At 59.7% G+C, this 14,563-nt stretch overlaps 1 protein-coding gene across 14 annotated transcripts in view; it reads right to left on the bottom strand.

Annotated features, from left to right (window-relative positions):
• The window catches only part of PTPRF (protein tyrosine phosphatase receptor type F), an 86,382-nt gene that overhangs the window by 27,280 nt on the left and 44,539 nt on the right, over positions 1-14,563 (bottom strand). For all 14 annotated transcript variants that reach the window (XM_027609217.2, XM_027609293.2, XM_027609276.2 and 11 more), the window contains 5 exons: positions 13,716-13,826; positions 4,187-4,456; positions 2,153-2,734; positions 1,763-1,899; positions 1,143-1,287 (listed from right to left, as the gene is read on the bottom strand). In XM_027609217.2, coding sequence (XP_027465018.1) covers positions 1,143-1,287; positions 1,763-1,899; positions 2,153-2,734; positions 4,187-4,456; positions 13,716-13,826 — 1,245 coding nt within the window. The remainder of the gene's footprint in view (positions 1-1,142; positions 1,288-1,762; positions 1,900-2,152; positions 2,735-4,186; positions 4,457-13,715; positions 13,827-14,563) is intronic.

Genomic DNA, 14,563 nt, shown 5'->3' with positions numbered 1-14,563 from the left:
GTCCCCCGCCCGGGCCCCTCAGACCAAATGAAGCTCCCACCCCGTCATCTCTCCACTGTTTGTCCCCTCCACAGCACTTTACCCAAATGTAATTAAAAACTCATTTGGGTAATTGCAGGTTTAATATCTCTCTGCCCCACCAGACGAGGATCCCTGCAGGCAGAGGCCATGTCCGGGTCATGCTGCCAGGCCTGCACCATGCATGGGCCCCGCAGGAGCGCAGCAGGTGCTTGTAGGATGAACCCATGCGCACAAGGTCACGCATGGCCTCCCCTCATCACTGGCACAGTCACACCCAGTCCCATGTCACATGGACCACCTCACAGACACTGCTGTGTTTAAGGCTGTCACTGCCCCATGCCGTGGCCCCCACGGTGAGGACACAGAGCCTTGCGGCCACTCAATCACTACGGCACACCAGACACTCACTGCTACAGGTGCGGCACCGCCAGGTGGTCGGATGGGGTCGCCCACGGCCTGGAGGCGCGCGTTCTCCATACACGGGAACATACACAGGAACACACTTTACACACAAAGCCCACAAGGCAGTCACGCAAACGGGCTGGCAGGCAGCCTCACATGCGGAAGGCCGTGCGCTCCTAAGGCAGGCACGTAGACCTTCTCACAGACGTGTCCCTACGTGCGGCTGGCTCAGTGTGAGATGACACAGCTCACATACTCTTCTCGTGGGGGGGGGGGGGTCATGAGGCAGGGAATATAGGTGATAGGGGAGATGAGATGTGGGGATTTGGAGAGGCGAGGACAGCTGCCAAAGCGGGGACATGTCTGAGACACGGCAAGCATGGCCGTCCCACCGCTGAGAGAGGCCTAGTCAGCTAGTGTGACCAGCACAGACGGGGGAGGGGGATGAGTCACAGACACAGAACTTACCTGGCTGGGGGAGGGGCTGGGGGGAGGGAGGAGCAGAAGTCGGGTGGGGAGCAGTGTGGGCACAGCAGCTGCCTGGACGCGGACTGGCGGGAACTTACCTGCCCCTCTCTCAGGGTCCGGAGCCGGAGCCCAGACCAGAGTCCAGGCCAGGGCCCAGCAGACCTGACCACCCCCCTAGCCAAGGGGGAAGGGTGTGTGTGTCTGAGTTCCAGCCCAACTGTAAGCAGGCAGGAGCCTCAGGAGACACTTACTGGACTGTGCCGTGCGGGCCTCAATGGTGGGGGTGGAGACGCCCACCCCCATCTCGGAACGGGCGGCCAGCTGGAAGTGGTACAGTGTGTCAGGCTTCAGGTCCTCTAGGGTGTAGGAGGAGGTGGGGTCGAAGGTCACCTTGTGCTGGAAGAGCAGGGAGCACTCACTGACTGCTCTGACCTCAAAGGTCACTCAGAGGCTGTTCCCCAACATGGGCTGCAGCTGACCCCTCTGGACCCACTGTGGCTCCAGGGCTGGCTCCATGTCACACAGCCACCTGGACCACACAGGGGACGTGGCGCAGCCCAGGCCACGGACACCTCGCTGCCTACACAGCCATGAACGCCTGAGACAACGGCCTCCAGTGGGGAATTTGAGGGCTCTGCCAGTGCCATGTGAGCCACAGAGCCTAAGAGACCCAAGGACAGACCTGGGGACTCTGCCCCTAGCACAGGGGTGACAAGGACTACAGATCATACTGGCCATGTGAGCCCCAGGGCCCCAAGGGAGAAGCCTGGGGCCTGTGTCCATACAACTCCAAAATCCAGAAAGCCTGCCGGGGTGAGCCCACCACAGACAGAGGGGCCCTCCTCCTTCTCTTGTCCCGCTGAGCACTCACCTGCTGGCCTTCATCCTCTGCTGCCCAGTACACCAGCTCATACTTGACGATCCGCTCCTGCGGGGGCAGCAGCCATGAGAGCTGGATCCTGGTGTCCGACTCCGCCTCCGCCTGGAAGTCCGCCGGTTGGGCAGGCACTGCAACACCCCCACGCCAGGCGCCGTGAGCCTCCCCAGTTGCCCTCGAGGGCTGGGGTGCCCAGAGAAAGGAGGCAGGGGGAGACGTCCCTGCACCCCTGTCCTGTATCCCAAGCGACCACACACATGTGGAATACAGACCCCTCTCCTCCCGCGGCCCCCAAGCCCACGGCCTCAGGGCAGGGGCCCCGCCATGGTCTTGCCCACCCCGGCTCCGCTGCCGCCGCCCAGCCGGCGTGCTGCCCGCACCTACCTCCCTGCTGCGTCTTGACCTGGATGGTGGGGCTGGGAGGGCCGTCGCCCACGGCAGTGAAGGCCAGCACGCGCAGGCTGTAGGTGATACCAGGCAGCAGGCTGCCCACGGTGGTGAGAAGCCCCGCATCTGTGTTGTGCTTGTGCCAGGCGCTCAGGGGGCGGCGGGAGTCGGGGGTGTAGTAGACGCGGTAGCCTCGCACCAGGCCGTTGGGCTCCTCGGGCGGCTCCCACTGCACCAGCATGGTGCTGGCGCTCAGCATGCGTGCCTGCACGCGGCGCGGGGGGCTGGAGGGCGCCTGCTCCCCTGTGCGGGCCCGCACCGCCTCGCTGGGCGCTCCTCGGCCGATGCTGTTCACCGCCAGCACGCGGAAGGCGTACTCCGAGAAAGGGCTGAGGCCGCCAATGCTGTACCGGGTGGTGGCCACGCCATCCACCTCCTGGAAGGGCCCCTCCGCACCTGCCGCACGGTACTGGATGCCGTAGTAGGACACAGGCTCAGAGTTCCCAGAGTCCCAGGTCAGGGTGACGCTGGTGGCAGTTGTCTCTGTTACCACGAGGTCAATGGGAGGTTTCGGCAGAGCTGGGAACAAAGTGGGAGGCTCAGAGCTGCCTGAGGTCATGACCCCAGGAGCCAACCCTGCCCTTGGTGTTATCCAACCAGAGTGTGGTTGACTTCCACAGCCCACCTTGAAGAATGGCCCGGAAAGCTCTAGGTGACCTCTAAGGGCACCACCTAGTGGGGGGATGGTGACACTTGTCAGTGCCCCGAGGGGCCTTCGGTCATCTAGTGTCTACCTGCACCACTTCCAGAACTCACTGGATTCCCTCCTAACAATAGACCCAGAGATGGTGCGGCCTGACCGGGTCTCGTGCAGATGGAAGGCGCACAGGCTGGAAGGTGGAGGTCTGCCTCTGGGGCTTGCCTACACTCACCTGTGGCCACTCACGTACAACTGGGGTTGGTGTCGGGGAGAGACGTGCCTGAGAGAACAGCCTGGATTTTAGAGTGATGGGGCTGCTGGTCCTACACACCTGTGGCTTGGCTCAAATTGAGGGTGGAGAAGTCTCAGACCCACAGCCAACCACTAAACAAGTAAGTACCAAGTGCCTACTAAGTGCTGGGCACTGCGCTGGGGTTGAGGACACAGGTCACACAGTTGGGTCACATGCCTGCTCTTGTTTACATTCTAGGGTGAGTGGAAAGCGCCGAGTCCATAATCATGACTCTGGGGCAGGCAAAGAGAGTGGCGAGCAGGATGCTGAGCTGGGGCAAATCCACGAAGGCCTCACAGAGCTGAGACCTGGACAGTGAGAGGACCAGCATGGTGAGGGCGCGGTGAGGGCCCGGTGGAACTGAGCCGGGCCAGTAGGGCCAGGCGAGGGAGTGAGGATCCCGGTCTTTACCCTAAAAGCAACAGGAAGTCACTAGAGAGCCGTTTCTCAAAACAGAGTGGTGAGATCCTGCTTTACATCTTCAAAAGATCATCCCAGTTGCAGAATGGGAGGTGCCTATCCCAGGACTCAGGCGGAGAGCCCACATCCCCGTGGCCACTCTTTCGCCACATCCTTGCCAGGAGGCTGGTAAACCTGAGGGTCTGGTGCCATGTGTAGTGGCTAGGGGGCCGTGCCGTGGCATCAGACCCCCAAGGGTTCAAGTCCCTGCTCTGTCATTTACTCCCACATGACCTTGCACCTCCGTTTCCTCATCTGTACAAGAGGGACAAGAATGTCTACCTCCCAGGGTAGATAAGACTGAACAAAGTGATCTGTGCTTCCCACCACGGCATCTGGCCCCAGGACCTCAGTACCTGTTGGCTATTATTATGAACACCAAGAATGACAGAAGCCCCTCTCCACCACTGAGGGACAGCAGGACACCAGGGGGCACCCAGAAGAGGGCACTGACCCCTCGATCTCATCCACCCCACAACAACCACGCTCACCTGCTACGGGTGCTGGGACCTTTTGTTGCCCTCCACAACGGGGCAGGCCACAGGCCACAGGCCACAGCAGGCACGCGTGTGGCACTCACCTTTCACTGTGACCTGGGCTGTGGCCTCGATCATGCCTAGAGAGGAAATGGCCACGCAGGTGTAGTTGGCAGAGCGCACAACATTGCTGAGCTCCAGCACGTTGCGGCCGACCGGCATCTCATCCTCCTTGGTGAGCTCCTCGGCCCCCATCATCCACTTCACGTAGGGCATGGGCGCGCCCACCGCAACACAAGTCAGGTTCACGCTGCCACCTGGCATCACCTCTTGGCTGCTGGGAGGGATGGAGAAACGAGGAGCCACACGGCGCACTGCGGGAGGAGGGAGAGAGACACTCACAGGCCAGGCAAGACACTCGAGAGGATGGAAGGGCAGGGGCCCCTCATCCAGGAAGCCCCTCTTGTCAGAGCCGAACCCACCTCAGAGACAGGTGGGGCAGAGTCCCTGGGCCCCAGCTTACCACCTCCCATCCTGCTTTTGGGCTAGGAGTAGCCCCCACGCTCAGAGACTGGAACACAAGAGATTCCACAACCAAGCTCCCGTTTTACAGCCTAGGAAACTGAGGCCCAGGAAAGTCCTGCTGTCCGCCCAGGGCCACACAGGGACTCAGTGCAAGGTTCAGGCCTCAGGTTCACACTGCGGGCCTCGTCGGGGCCACATTCCAGGTTGCCTTCCAGTGCCTGGCCCCACCTGCTCCTGCCCCCCCCATCCACCGTGGGTCTCCAGAGGGGCTAACTGGGGCACCAGTGGGAGAAGTCCAGGCACTGAAGGGTGGAAGACCTCAGAGCATGGCTGGGGCAGGGCAGAGGGGCAAGCCAGGAGTGATGTGGCCACCTTCTCTGCAGTCGCTGCCTCCACCTCCCGGCTGTGACCCGAGGGAAGAGATGATCTCCGCCATGCTCCAGGCATAGCCTGGGAACCCAAGGGGAAGGGCCCCCCCTTCAGAAGGGGCTGGGCAGGGGCAAGGGATCAGGGCGGGCCAGGGACGTGGTCCGCGGGCAGGATGGGCATGACGATGGCAGTAACATGATGAGGGCGCCGAACAAACGGCTTTCTGCGTCAATGAACAAGGGTCTCAAGGGGGAGGGTGGCTGTGCCTGGCCATGACCTCCAGCCTTGGGCTTCCCAGACCAGAAGCTGTTCGGAGCTTCCCAGGCCAACGTGCAGCCTGGAACCCCCCAAAGTTGCAAGCTTGGCACAAACATTTGGAACATGCAGAGGGAGGGCAGTCAGGCCAGACCTAGCCGTGGGCAGGCATGCTTGGCGTGCTGACGGGTCATGCAGCTGGTGGGCCGAGGCTGAGGTGTGTCCTTCACAGGCACCCCTACAGACAGGGCCGGAGAAGTCAGGCAGCGAGGCTACGTGACCAAAAGGCACCACTGAGAGTGTGTGTGGGTCTCCGAGGACCCGTGCTGGGGAGCCCGGCATGCAGAGGACCCGTGCTGTCACATCAGGGGCACCTCCACTCTAGGTTCCAGACTCTGCTGCTCAGATAAGCCTCAGACCACAAAATCAGAGCCGGAAATAACTACAGAAACCGCCAGGTCCGACTCTAACCTCACTGCACAGGGGTCAGGCTGTGGCCCAGAGACTAGACATCCAACGAATCACCAGGTCCTGTTAACGGATGGCCCAAGGTATCTTTCAAACCCACTAATTTCTTTTCAAACCCAGAGGCTACTGCCCCCACCAGAGCCTCAGCCACCTCCATCTCTCCTGGCACCACTGTATTAGCAGCTGTCTTCCAGAACCGGCCCTCCACCAACAGCTAGCACAAGTCTGTTCACATCACCTCTCTGTTAAAAACCCCTGCATGGTTCCCTCAGTGATTCCTCAGGCCACACGACTGGACCCCACCTCACTACGCCCCTGCCTCAACTGTCCACACTGCCTCAGTCCAAGGCCTCCGGACAGAACCCCCAAGCAAGCCATGTGTAACTGACATCATGGGCTGAGTCCCCTCTGTGCCCCCAGGCCCACTGGGGTCTCAGTGTGTCTCATGGACCTCTAGTGTTCTACCTTATAGAACTGGCCTCCTCATTTTCTTTAGGGGAACCACCTCTCCCCTCTGTCCCTGCTATGTGGCATGTGACCCAGATCTGGCTAACAAGATACAGCCTTTAGACTTTTGCAAAAACCATTAGAACAACAACTTTCTCTCTGTACTGCAGAAAGAAAGGCCAACTTAAAAGGAGCTGAAGACTAACTTTCATAATACATGGGAAAACACGCTGGAGAACAAAGAAGTCAACTGTAGAGAGCGAAGCTAAGAGACAAACACAAAAGCCTGATCAAACTGTTTAAATATCTGGATCCAACCCTCCCTGACACCAAATCTACTTCTACATATTTTAGTTTGATAAGACAAGAATCTCCTTGTTCTGCTTAAGCTGATTAAGTAGGTTTCTATCACTTGTCCCAAAGCTGGGAGTCCCCACGGAATGATGACAGCATGTCATCAGCAGAGACTTCTGCATGGCAGACAATAGGTGGATCCTGGGCATGGCTGGTGGGAGGGACCCACGACAAAGAGCACCCTCTGAGCACTCCTTCAAATGGCACAAGAGTGAGACCAGGAGGCATGGACATTAGCATCACCCAGCCTGGTGCTGCGGGCCCTCCCAGAGCTCTGGAGTTGGGCCTGGGGGGCGGGCCGTGGGAGGAGAGGCCCAGGCAGGCAGGTCCGTCTGCTGACCAGGCCCAGGCCTGCCGACGAAGGGAGGGGTCCAGCACAGCCCTGGTTGGAACAGGAAGGCACAAGGGCACAGCCTTAACTGATGAGGTCTTTATTCTCAGCCAGGGGTGGCCCATCTGCTCTCTGTTCACAGGCATCAGAACAAGCTCGGGAAGGGAAACCACTCTTGAGCTCCTACTCAAGGTGAGGAAGGTTTCCTTGCTATAGATCCCATCACTTCCAGACTGCAGAAAAGGGGACAGACTTAAGACTGAAACTTTTAAGTGACATGCCCAAGTTTACGTATTATCAGGAGGTCGTCGTTGTGATGAAAAGCTCACACCCTTTTGAGGTCTGGCTGATAGGTAGAAAAAAGACACCTAGGAGGCTCTACGGAGAAGCTTCTGAGTAGCCAAGGTGGTGGAAGATATTCTCCAGTTGGCAGAAGGATGGGGCTTGGAGAGCCTGTGCCAGGAGAAGTCATGGCTCCAAGTTTAACCCTGGCTAGTGGCAGATTAGTCCCTGGACAATAAAACAAAGAGCCCCAGGGAAAGGAGGTAGATCCTTGGCCAATAAACCTCAGGTCCCAACCTAAGCAGCACAGAAAGCTGACAGGACTGTCCCCCAAATGGTCCCAGGAGGGCAAAGTCTTCTGTTCCATGGCCAGGAAACAGAGACCTTTCAGAACAAAGGTTGGGAATGGTTTTGTTTTTAGGTTTATGTTTCCCCTCCTACATGCAGGTGGAAGAGAGAACTCCAGGGGCACAGGATGAGTTTGAGAGGTCAGAAGTGACCCGTAGAATCATCCCTAGCACCAGGCAAGGGCCTTCCAGCTGGGAGACTGCTGGGGATAGTGTTCACTAGAACACCAGGTTCCGGGCACACGCAAGGCATTCCGGGGCACGATCTCCCGCAGCTCAGGCTCATCCTCCCTGCAGTGTGAGCGAGGTTAAGGTATGTCTATGGAAGGAGGTTGGGGGCAAGAGAGGTAAGGCACAACCTCCCAGGATCCCGAGTGCCAGTGGGGCCCTGCGTCCTGGACCTGCCTGGACAGCCACCCGCATCCTGACGGCCAGGTGTGACTGGTGCCTCCCCACGGCAGTCCTGCCGCCACTCCTCCCGCTGTCCCAGACACAAGGCCTCCAGTAGGGGCAGGGCTCGCCCTGGACCCGGTCTACTGACAGAAGCAGCAGCAGGGAAGAAAAAACCAGAGCCAGGAAAAACGCACTCAGGGTCTAATTTTGGGCTCCAACAACGCCAGTCTATTACTGTTCCCTGTGCATCCTTGGTGCTGACATTTTATAGACAATTTCCCAAACAGGGCTCTGCCATTTCTGGATTATATTTCAACTGTAACTTTTAAGTCTAATTATTTGCGCTGACAAGCCCGTATAATAGGGCGGTGTGGCGCCCGAAGGCATCGGCATTCAGTGGAGTGACAGCCTAATCGCAGGGGGAGGGTGGCCCCGCAATCTGCATTCACTTGCAGGAATTTCTCTGATGAAAATAACACAACATTAAGGAGGGGATAAGGGGCAGGATCCACTGTATCAAGATAAAATAACTCTTTAATAAATAACCTTGTGGCTGCCGCAGAGCAGTAATTAAATGCCGGCGCACTCGGCACACAGTTTTAAGTAAAGCTGGAAAAATGTAAGATGTAATTATCAGCGCCAAACAAATTACCAGCCCGGCAAATCCCCCTGGAATATTTAGAAACTCATTTCTGCCTTCCCGTTAAATATTTGTGTACGTGCTTTATTTTCGGTGGGACCACAGAGGGGGAGAAGGGGAAGGGACCAGGGACCAGGGCGGTGGGGGGAGGGGGGAGACGGGGAGGTGGCTGAGGGCTGGGCTGTCTCTGCTGATGACTGCTTTCTGAATGCCCTGGCAGATCCGCCCGGTCAGCGAAATGGTGTAACCGAAATGCCCCAGAGCTCAGGAGTGCATATGGATGGATGCTCAGGGCTGATATCTGAGCTGAGGCTGCAGCCCTCCTCCCAACTGGCTCCCTTCTCCCTCCTGGAGGAAACCCAAGCTACGGAAGATATGATGCAGAGGGGAGCAGGTGGCCCAAGTCTGCTGCCTGGGGCTGAGCCCAAAGCCCAGCAGACAGGTGAGTCTCCTCTGACCACTCAGACCACATGACACAACAATGACCATTAGCCCCTGCTGCCAGCCCCAAGACTAGGGGTAGTGGTCTGGCCCCGAGGGTGGGGCTGAGAGCCGAGTCCCACGGGAGAATGCTCTGGAGCGGGCTAGAGCAGGGTCTCCGGGGAGCCCTTCCCAACCTGTGGCCAGGCTGGGGCCTCCTCTGGGCTCCCGTGTGGGCCTAAGTGGCTGTCAACTGTCCAGTCTGGTGTGAGCTCCCTGAATGTGAACGCTCAGCATCCAGCACAGGCCTGAGGAAACGGGAGCGGGCTTGGGGGGCCTGGGGCAGGTGGGAAGATCTTCATTTGGCTCTGGTCAGGGAGGGAATAGACAAGAGTATAGGAGATTTCCTCCATGCCTAAGATGACGCCGGCCACCTGTGCCATGGACCCCAAGCTTCGTGAGGCAGATTGGGGCTGACCGCCCCACTGAGCTTGGTGGGGACCTCAAGGTCGGGGCAGACCTGCGGGACTTTTGTCCTGTGCTGTAGGACCTTGAGGTGTGAGCTCATTCTAGATTAGCCTTTTCCCTTGGTCTTCCCAGTGGCTGCAGCTGAGCCGGGGCAAAGGTGGAGTTTAGGGGACGAGGTTGTGGAAGGAAGGCCTCACAGGCACACGTGACGCACTACAGCTCTCACAGCTCCCCCGACCACTCCTGAGCCCCACCTGGAACAGACAGCTGGCCTGGCCCAGGCATAAGGGCGGGGCACAGTGTCCTGGCATGCACCATGCCTGCCTGACCGCCCCGGCAGGGGGGCCCAGCTAAGGGGACATGCAGACACGTGGCACATCAGGGGACCCAAGCAGCAGAAGCATGCAGGGCAGGGGGCCTGCCCACCCACCCCTAGTCCTGCCGGCCTGCCGGCCCAAACACCACAGAGCAGAGCCCGACTGGCGGGCAGGCCTGGCTGGAGTGAGCCCGAGGGAGCCGACCGAGCCCGCTGGTCCCTACTGACGGGAGCATCCCATCGACGGGCGAACTGTAGATGGATAAGAAGTGAAAAGGACCAACCTTCTCGCTGATCTGAGAGATGAGAGTTTGGGTTGATGGCAGAGTGCGATGAGGATGAGGAGGGAATAAAAAAAAGACAAGGAGAAACACAGAGAGAGTAAAAACAGGCCAACCTCCATCTGCCCACACAGCACGGACACGAGACGAGACTCTTGTGCCCCACGCACACACACGTGCCCGCAGGTGCGCACGGACCACGCCGCTCACGAAAGACTCAGGACTCATGGAGGACATGGTGGACAGGGCTGGGTCCCACTGGCAGGTGCCAGGATGTCGAGGGCGGGACAGCGCGGGATGGAAGGGGAGCACAGGCGGGCCCCCATGCCTCACGCACACCCCACGGCTCGACAGACCCAGTGAGCTGGGCTTTGGGGTCGGCCCCCCCACCCAGCAGCCCACAAACCCACCAAGGCACATGGGCCACTAGATTCCCACCACCTTGAGGAAGCCCCACACTGCACTGCCCCACTGTGAGGAGCTGGTCTGGGCACCTATGGGGAGAAAGGCTGCGGAGACACCACCCCTTTTAGAGACAGCTGTGGCCAGCGGCCAGTTCCCTGCAGAGAAGGGGGACGGTTGGGGGCAGGTAGGGCACGGCCACGCCCTGGCCCCCGGCGGCTTTGCGTCCTGAAAGCTAGAGGAAAGAGACGCTGTGGAGGGAAGGAGAGGGTGAGTCACTCAGAGAGGGAGACAGATGGTGACACAGAGAGGCCGGTCCACCCAGCCTGCCTGGGCCTGCTGGACTGTGGGTGGAGCTGCGGGCAACTGAGCCAAGGCAGATGTGAGCGGATGATGCATCCCCCAACAGCTATCCTGATGGCAACAGTGGTCACTGGCCACTAAGCGCTTCCCGTGTGCCCGCCACTGTGCCGGGGGCCTCCCACGCGCTGTCCCGTTACATACAGCGGGTGCAGGGGCTCAGAGAGACAGCGGGGCCCTCAGAGTCCAGGGGACAGAGGAAGGATGTGAGACACTGAAGACAAATCCAAGGAGGAGACGTGGCCTTGAGCCCAGTGGACACAGTGGGAGAAGAGGGGGATGGAGGGAGATGAACACTGGTGGGAGGCTGTCCATCTAGAGCAGTGGTTCCCACTGTGGGGGGTGGGGAGGGAGCCCCCCAGGTGACACCGGGCAAGGTCTGGAGATGTTGTGGGTTCTTGTGACTAGGGATGCTGCTGGCATCTAGGGGGCCAGCTGAGAGTCATCCAGCCCCGAGTGTCAAAGGTGCTGAGGCTGAGAAACCTGGGCTGGAGGCCACAGGGGCCCGGATGTTGAGGCTCCTGGCAGCTGGAGCCCAGTGGCCTAGAGGGGAACAGGCGCCTGCTCTGGAAGGGGATCTCACAGCCGCTCTGTGGCGCTGGGGGATGTCTCCACGGGTGGCCCACTCACAGGCAGGCTTCAGGATAGAGCTGGTGGCCAGCTCGGGAGAGGCTGTCTCAGAGGAGCTGGGGCTGATGGGCCCTCAGTACCGCTGGTGGCGGAACGCGTGGGCTTTGCCAGGCCTGAGATTAAAAGCTTTTGCCACACCAGAGACAGAAGTCCTAGGAACTGACCTTCTAGGTGTCGCCAAGTCTCCTTAGCAGGGTCTGTCCTGGGGCTACAGGGCAAATGGCTCTTGACAAAACAGGGCAGGTACAGGTGCAGGTGGGGCCTGGCTATCAGGCGAGTCTTGGGCACAGAGATAGGACTGGCCCGTGGACATCAGGAACATGTGCGTGAGAGAGGGAAAGACAAAGCCGCACTGGGACAGCCTGCCTTAGGGTCCCTGGCAAGTGGGGCTAGAATTAAAGAAACCCCCACACTCACTGCCCAAAAGGCCTGTGGGTGTGGGTCAGAAAGGTGATTTAGGAAGGCTTGGTGGGAAAGGGGAATGGGCCATGTCGGGACCCTGCCTGAGCCCACCACGTGGGGCTGGAGGTAAGAGCTCCCTGGTTAGCACCCGAGCTGCGGCGGCTGAGCTCAGCTCATCCCCAGAGAGACCCCTCGCCTCGCCTCAGGGCTGAGGCCAGTGTGATGGTGACTTCAGAGAATACTACCCAGCCGAGATTATAATGCAGAGTCCATCACCTGTGTCTGGGCCTTCTCCTGCAGCTCTGGCCCAGGAAATGTGCCCATTAGACCATGCCCATGCGGCTTACTTGGGTTTCTCAGCGGCTCTGCTGGGCCACTCCTCTCCCTGGTGTAGCCGCATATGGAAAAAGGCTTTCTTGGAACCTCCACTCTTTGGCCCTATGATCTCTTGGAAGAAGTGTTCGGTCAGGACCGCATAGCATTTGGAACGGTCCAGGTGGAAGGAGGCAGGTCTTTGAGTAGGGCTGTTCCAGCAGCTCCTCCCTAGGAGGGGGACTCGTCAGAGCCCCGTGAGCCCGTCAGAAGCTATGCCTGGAGCAGTGTGGGGGAAGGCTGTGCACTTCACAGCTCCCCTCATCTCGGCCATCTGGGTGGCTCTCAGGCTCCCAGCCTCCCTGCTCTGGTGCCGTTCCTTAAGACAGGCCCTGGGGCCACTGAGACGAGCACTTGGCAGGCAGGACACCTGACAAGGGGGCCAGTGGGGACTTCCCACCCCACACCCCCAACTCCAGTGAAGTGTCATCCATGGTCTCTGAGACACAATTTGCCCGTCACCCGATGGCCTGGCAGCCTTGGCCTCTTGGGAACCTGTGCCCCGACACGGAGCAGCTCCTCAGTAACTACATGCTTGATGGCCTAATTCTCTCTGCCTTGTCTGACCATGTGGCCCTAAAGAGTGGGACAGGCCGCTGACACTGCCCGGGCGGACAGGCAGACAACCCCCTGGAGAAGCTACACTCAGCACTTAGCATGATGAAGTCATCGCTGCAAGGAAGCCGTGTCCACTTTCCTTTTCAAATCCCCCGAGTGGAGACAGTTTCACTTGTAATGATGCCCATCTGTGCAGGAGGGCTAAGTGAGGGGATGTGGGGGTAGGAGGGGCTCCTAGGGCCCCTCCCGGGCACTGTGCACACCAGACCCAGCATGTTCTCAGGAAGGAGCAGGTGGCCAGCTTTGGTCACCCTTGGACTGTGAGCCTAGCAGACACAGGACAATCCAAATCAGTCCCCAGGCCCTCTCTGTTGGATCCCTGGACTTGTGAAGATGCACGATCTACTAAGTCTCAGCAAGGAGCACCTGAAACACAGTAGGTGCTCACCTATAGGGGCTCACAGCTGCCTCAGACTGACCTTCTCTACCAGGGTCCTGGATGGTGACAAAGCACAGCTATCTACTCCTCTAGGAAGGCCCTGGGCAGACCTGGCCACAGGGCAGGCTCACCTGGCCTGGAGCCCTCCTTGCTGGGGCGGGCAGGACAGACTCGAGGACTACCAGGGACATATGCTGCGTTTACACGGAAATGAGTGTGCCTGCTTGTGCGCGCGCACACACTCACATACACAGCGAAAAGTCGGCTTGGAAGGCTCTAGACTCCCGTGGGGCTCTGGGCCCACGTGGCAGGACCTACAAGAGATACAAATGCTCCCAAGAGTGGCTGCGTCCCAAAGGGCCTGCAGGGAAGGAAGGCAAAGTGGCAGCGGACATCAGGAGCCTGCCCAGTGGGAGCAGTTGCGGTTGTTCTTGCTGTGGCAGAAAGAGGCAGGAAAAGGAGAACCTGGGCCGAGGGCGGCCTCCACTGCCCACACCAAGGGCTCCAGACAGCGTGCCCAGCAGGGCCAGTTCAGCTCCGTGGAGACAGGGCTGGGCACTGCCCATGTCCTTACCTCGCACATACAGGTTGGCGGGGGCCGAGTAGCGAGTGCCTGCAGAGTTGGTCGCCACACACTCGTACTTGCCTTGGTCCGATTCCTCGCTGCTCTCAATCTGTAAGGCACCTGTGGGGACACAGCGACAGTCAGGCCTGGATCGTGGGGAGGGGTCTCGACGGCATTTGGGTTTGTGTTGACCAGATGCTGACGGTATCGGGACCACACCTGGGTACCAGTGTTGCCTCCAGGAAGCTCTCCCTGATGAGCCCCCTGGCCTCGTGGCCGGAAGCAAGCGTTGTACTCTGCAGCACAATCCTGCTTGTCTTAACCCCGCAGCCTAGCAGAGCTTGCCGGCTGGGCCGGGGGCTCCATCCCATCCCCCAGCTCCATGGAGTGTCCAGTCCTGGACTCCAATCCTGGAGCCCATTTGCCAGTGAACATGCCCATGAGTGCTCCCAGACCTACCGGCCCTGCCAGGCCACATGGAGCCAGGCGTGGGTGGGAGCAGCCTGGATCCCTGCTGGCCTGGGAGTTAGCTGCAAGCATGCAGTGGCCCTCATCGGGCAAGCGCCTGGGAGTCTGCCGCCCACCAGAACTCCACAGGAAGGAAGGGGCTTGCTCTGGGGGGCCTGGTGCCCGGCAGCCTCTGCTCACAGCACCCATCCTCTCCTCCCACCCGGCCCCCACCCCGCTGGCCCCACCCATTCCGGCTCCTCTCCTCAGCCTGGTCCCGCTAAAGTGCTTCGACCCACCGCGGCTGCTGCATAATTCAGGAGGCTAATGGAGGCTGTAGCTCCCACTCGGGCCAGTGCCCGGAGGGGCTGCTCCAGCCGCAGACGGACAGACAGGAGCCAGGATTGGGG

This window comes from Zalophus californianus, chromosome 4, assembly GCF_009762305.2.
Source record: "Zalophus californianus isolate mZalCal1 chromosome 4, mZalCal1.pri.v2, whole genome shotgun sequence".
NCBI lineage: Eukaryota > Metazoa > Chordata > Mammalia > Carnivora > Otariidae > Zalophus > Zalophus californianus.
The sequence above is the reverse complement of the archived record's forward strand: the minus strand, read 5'-3'. Positions and strand labels throughout refer to the sequence as shown.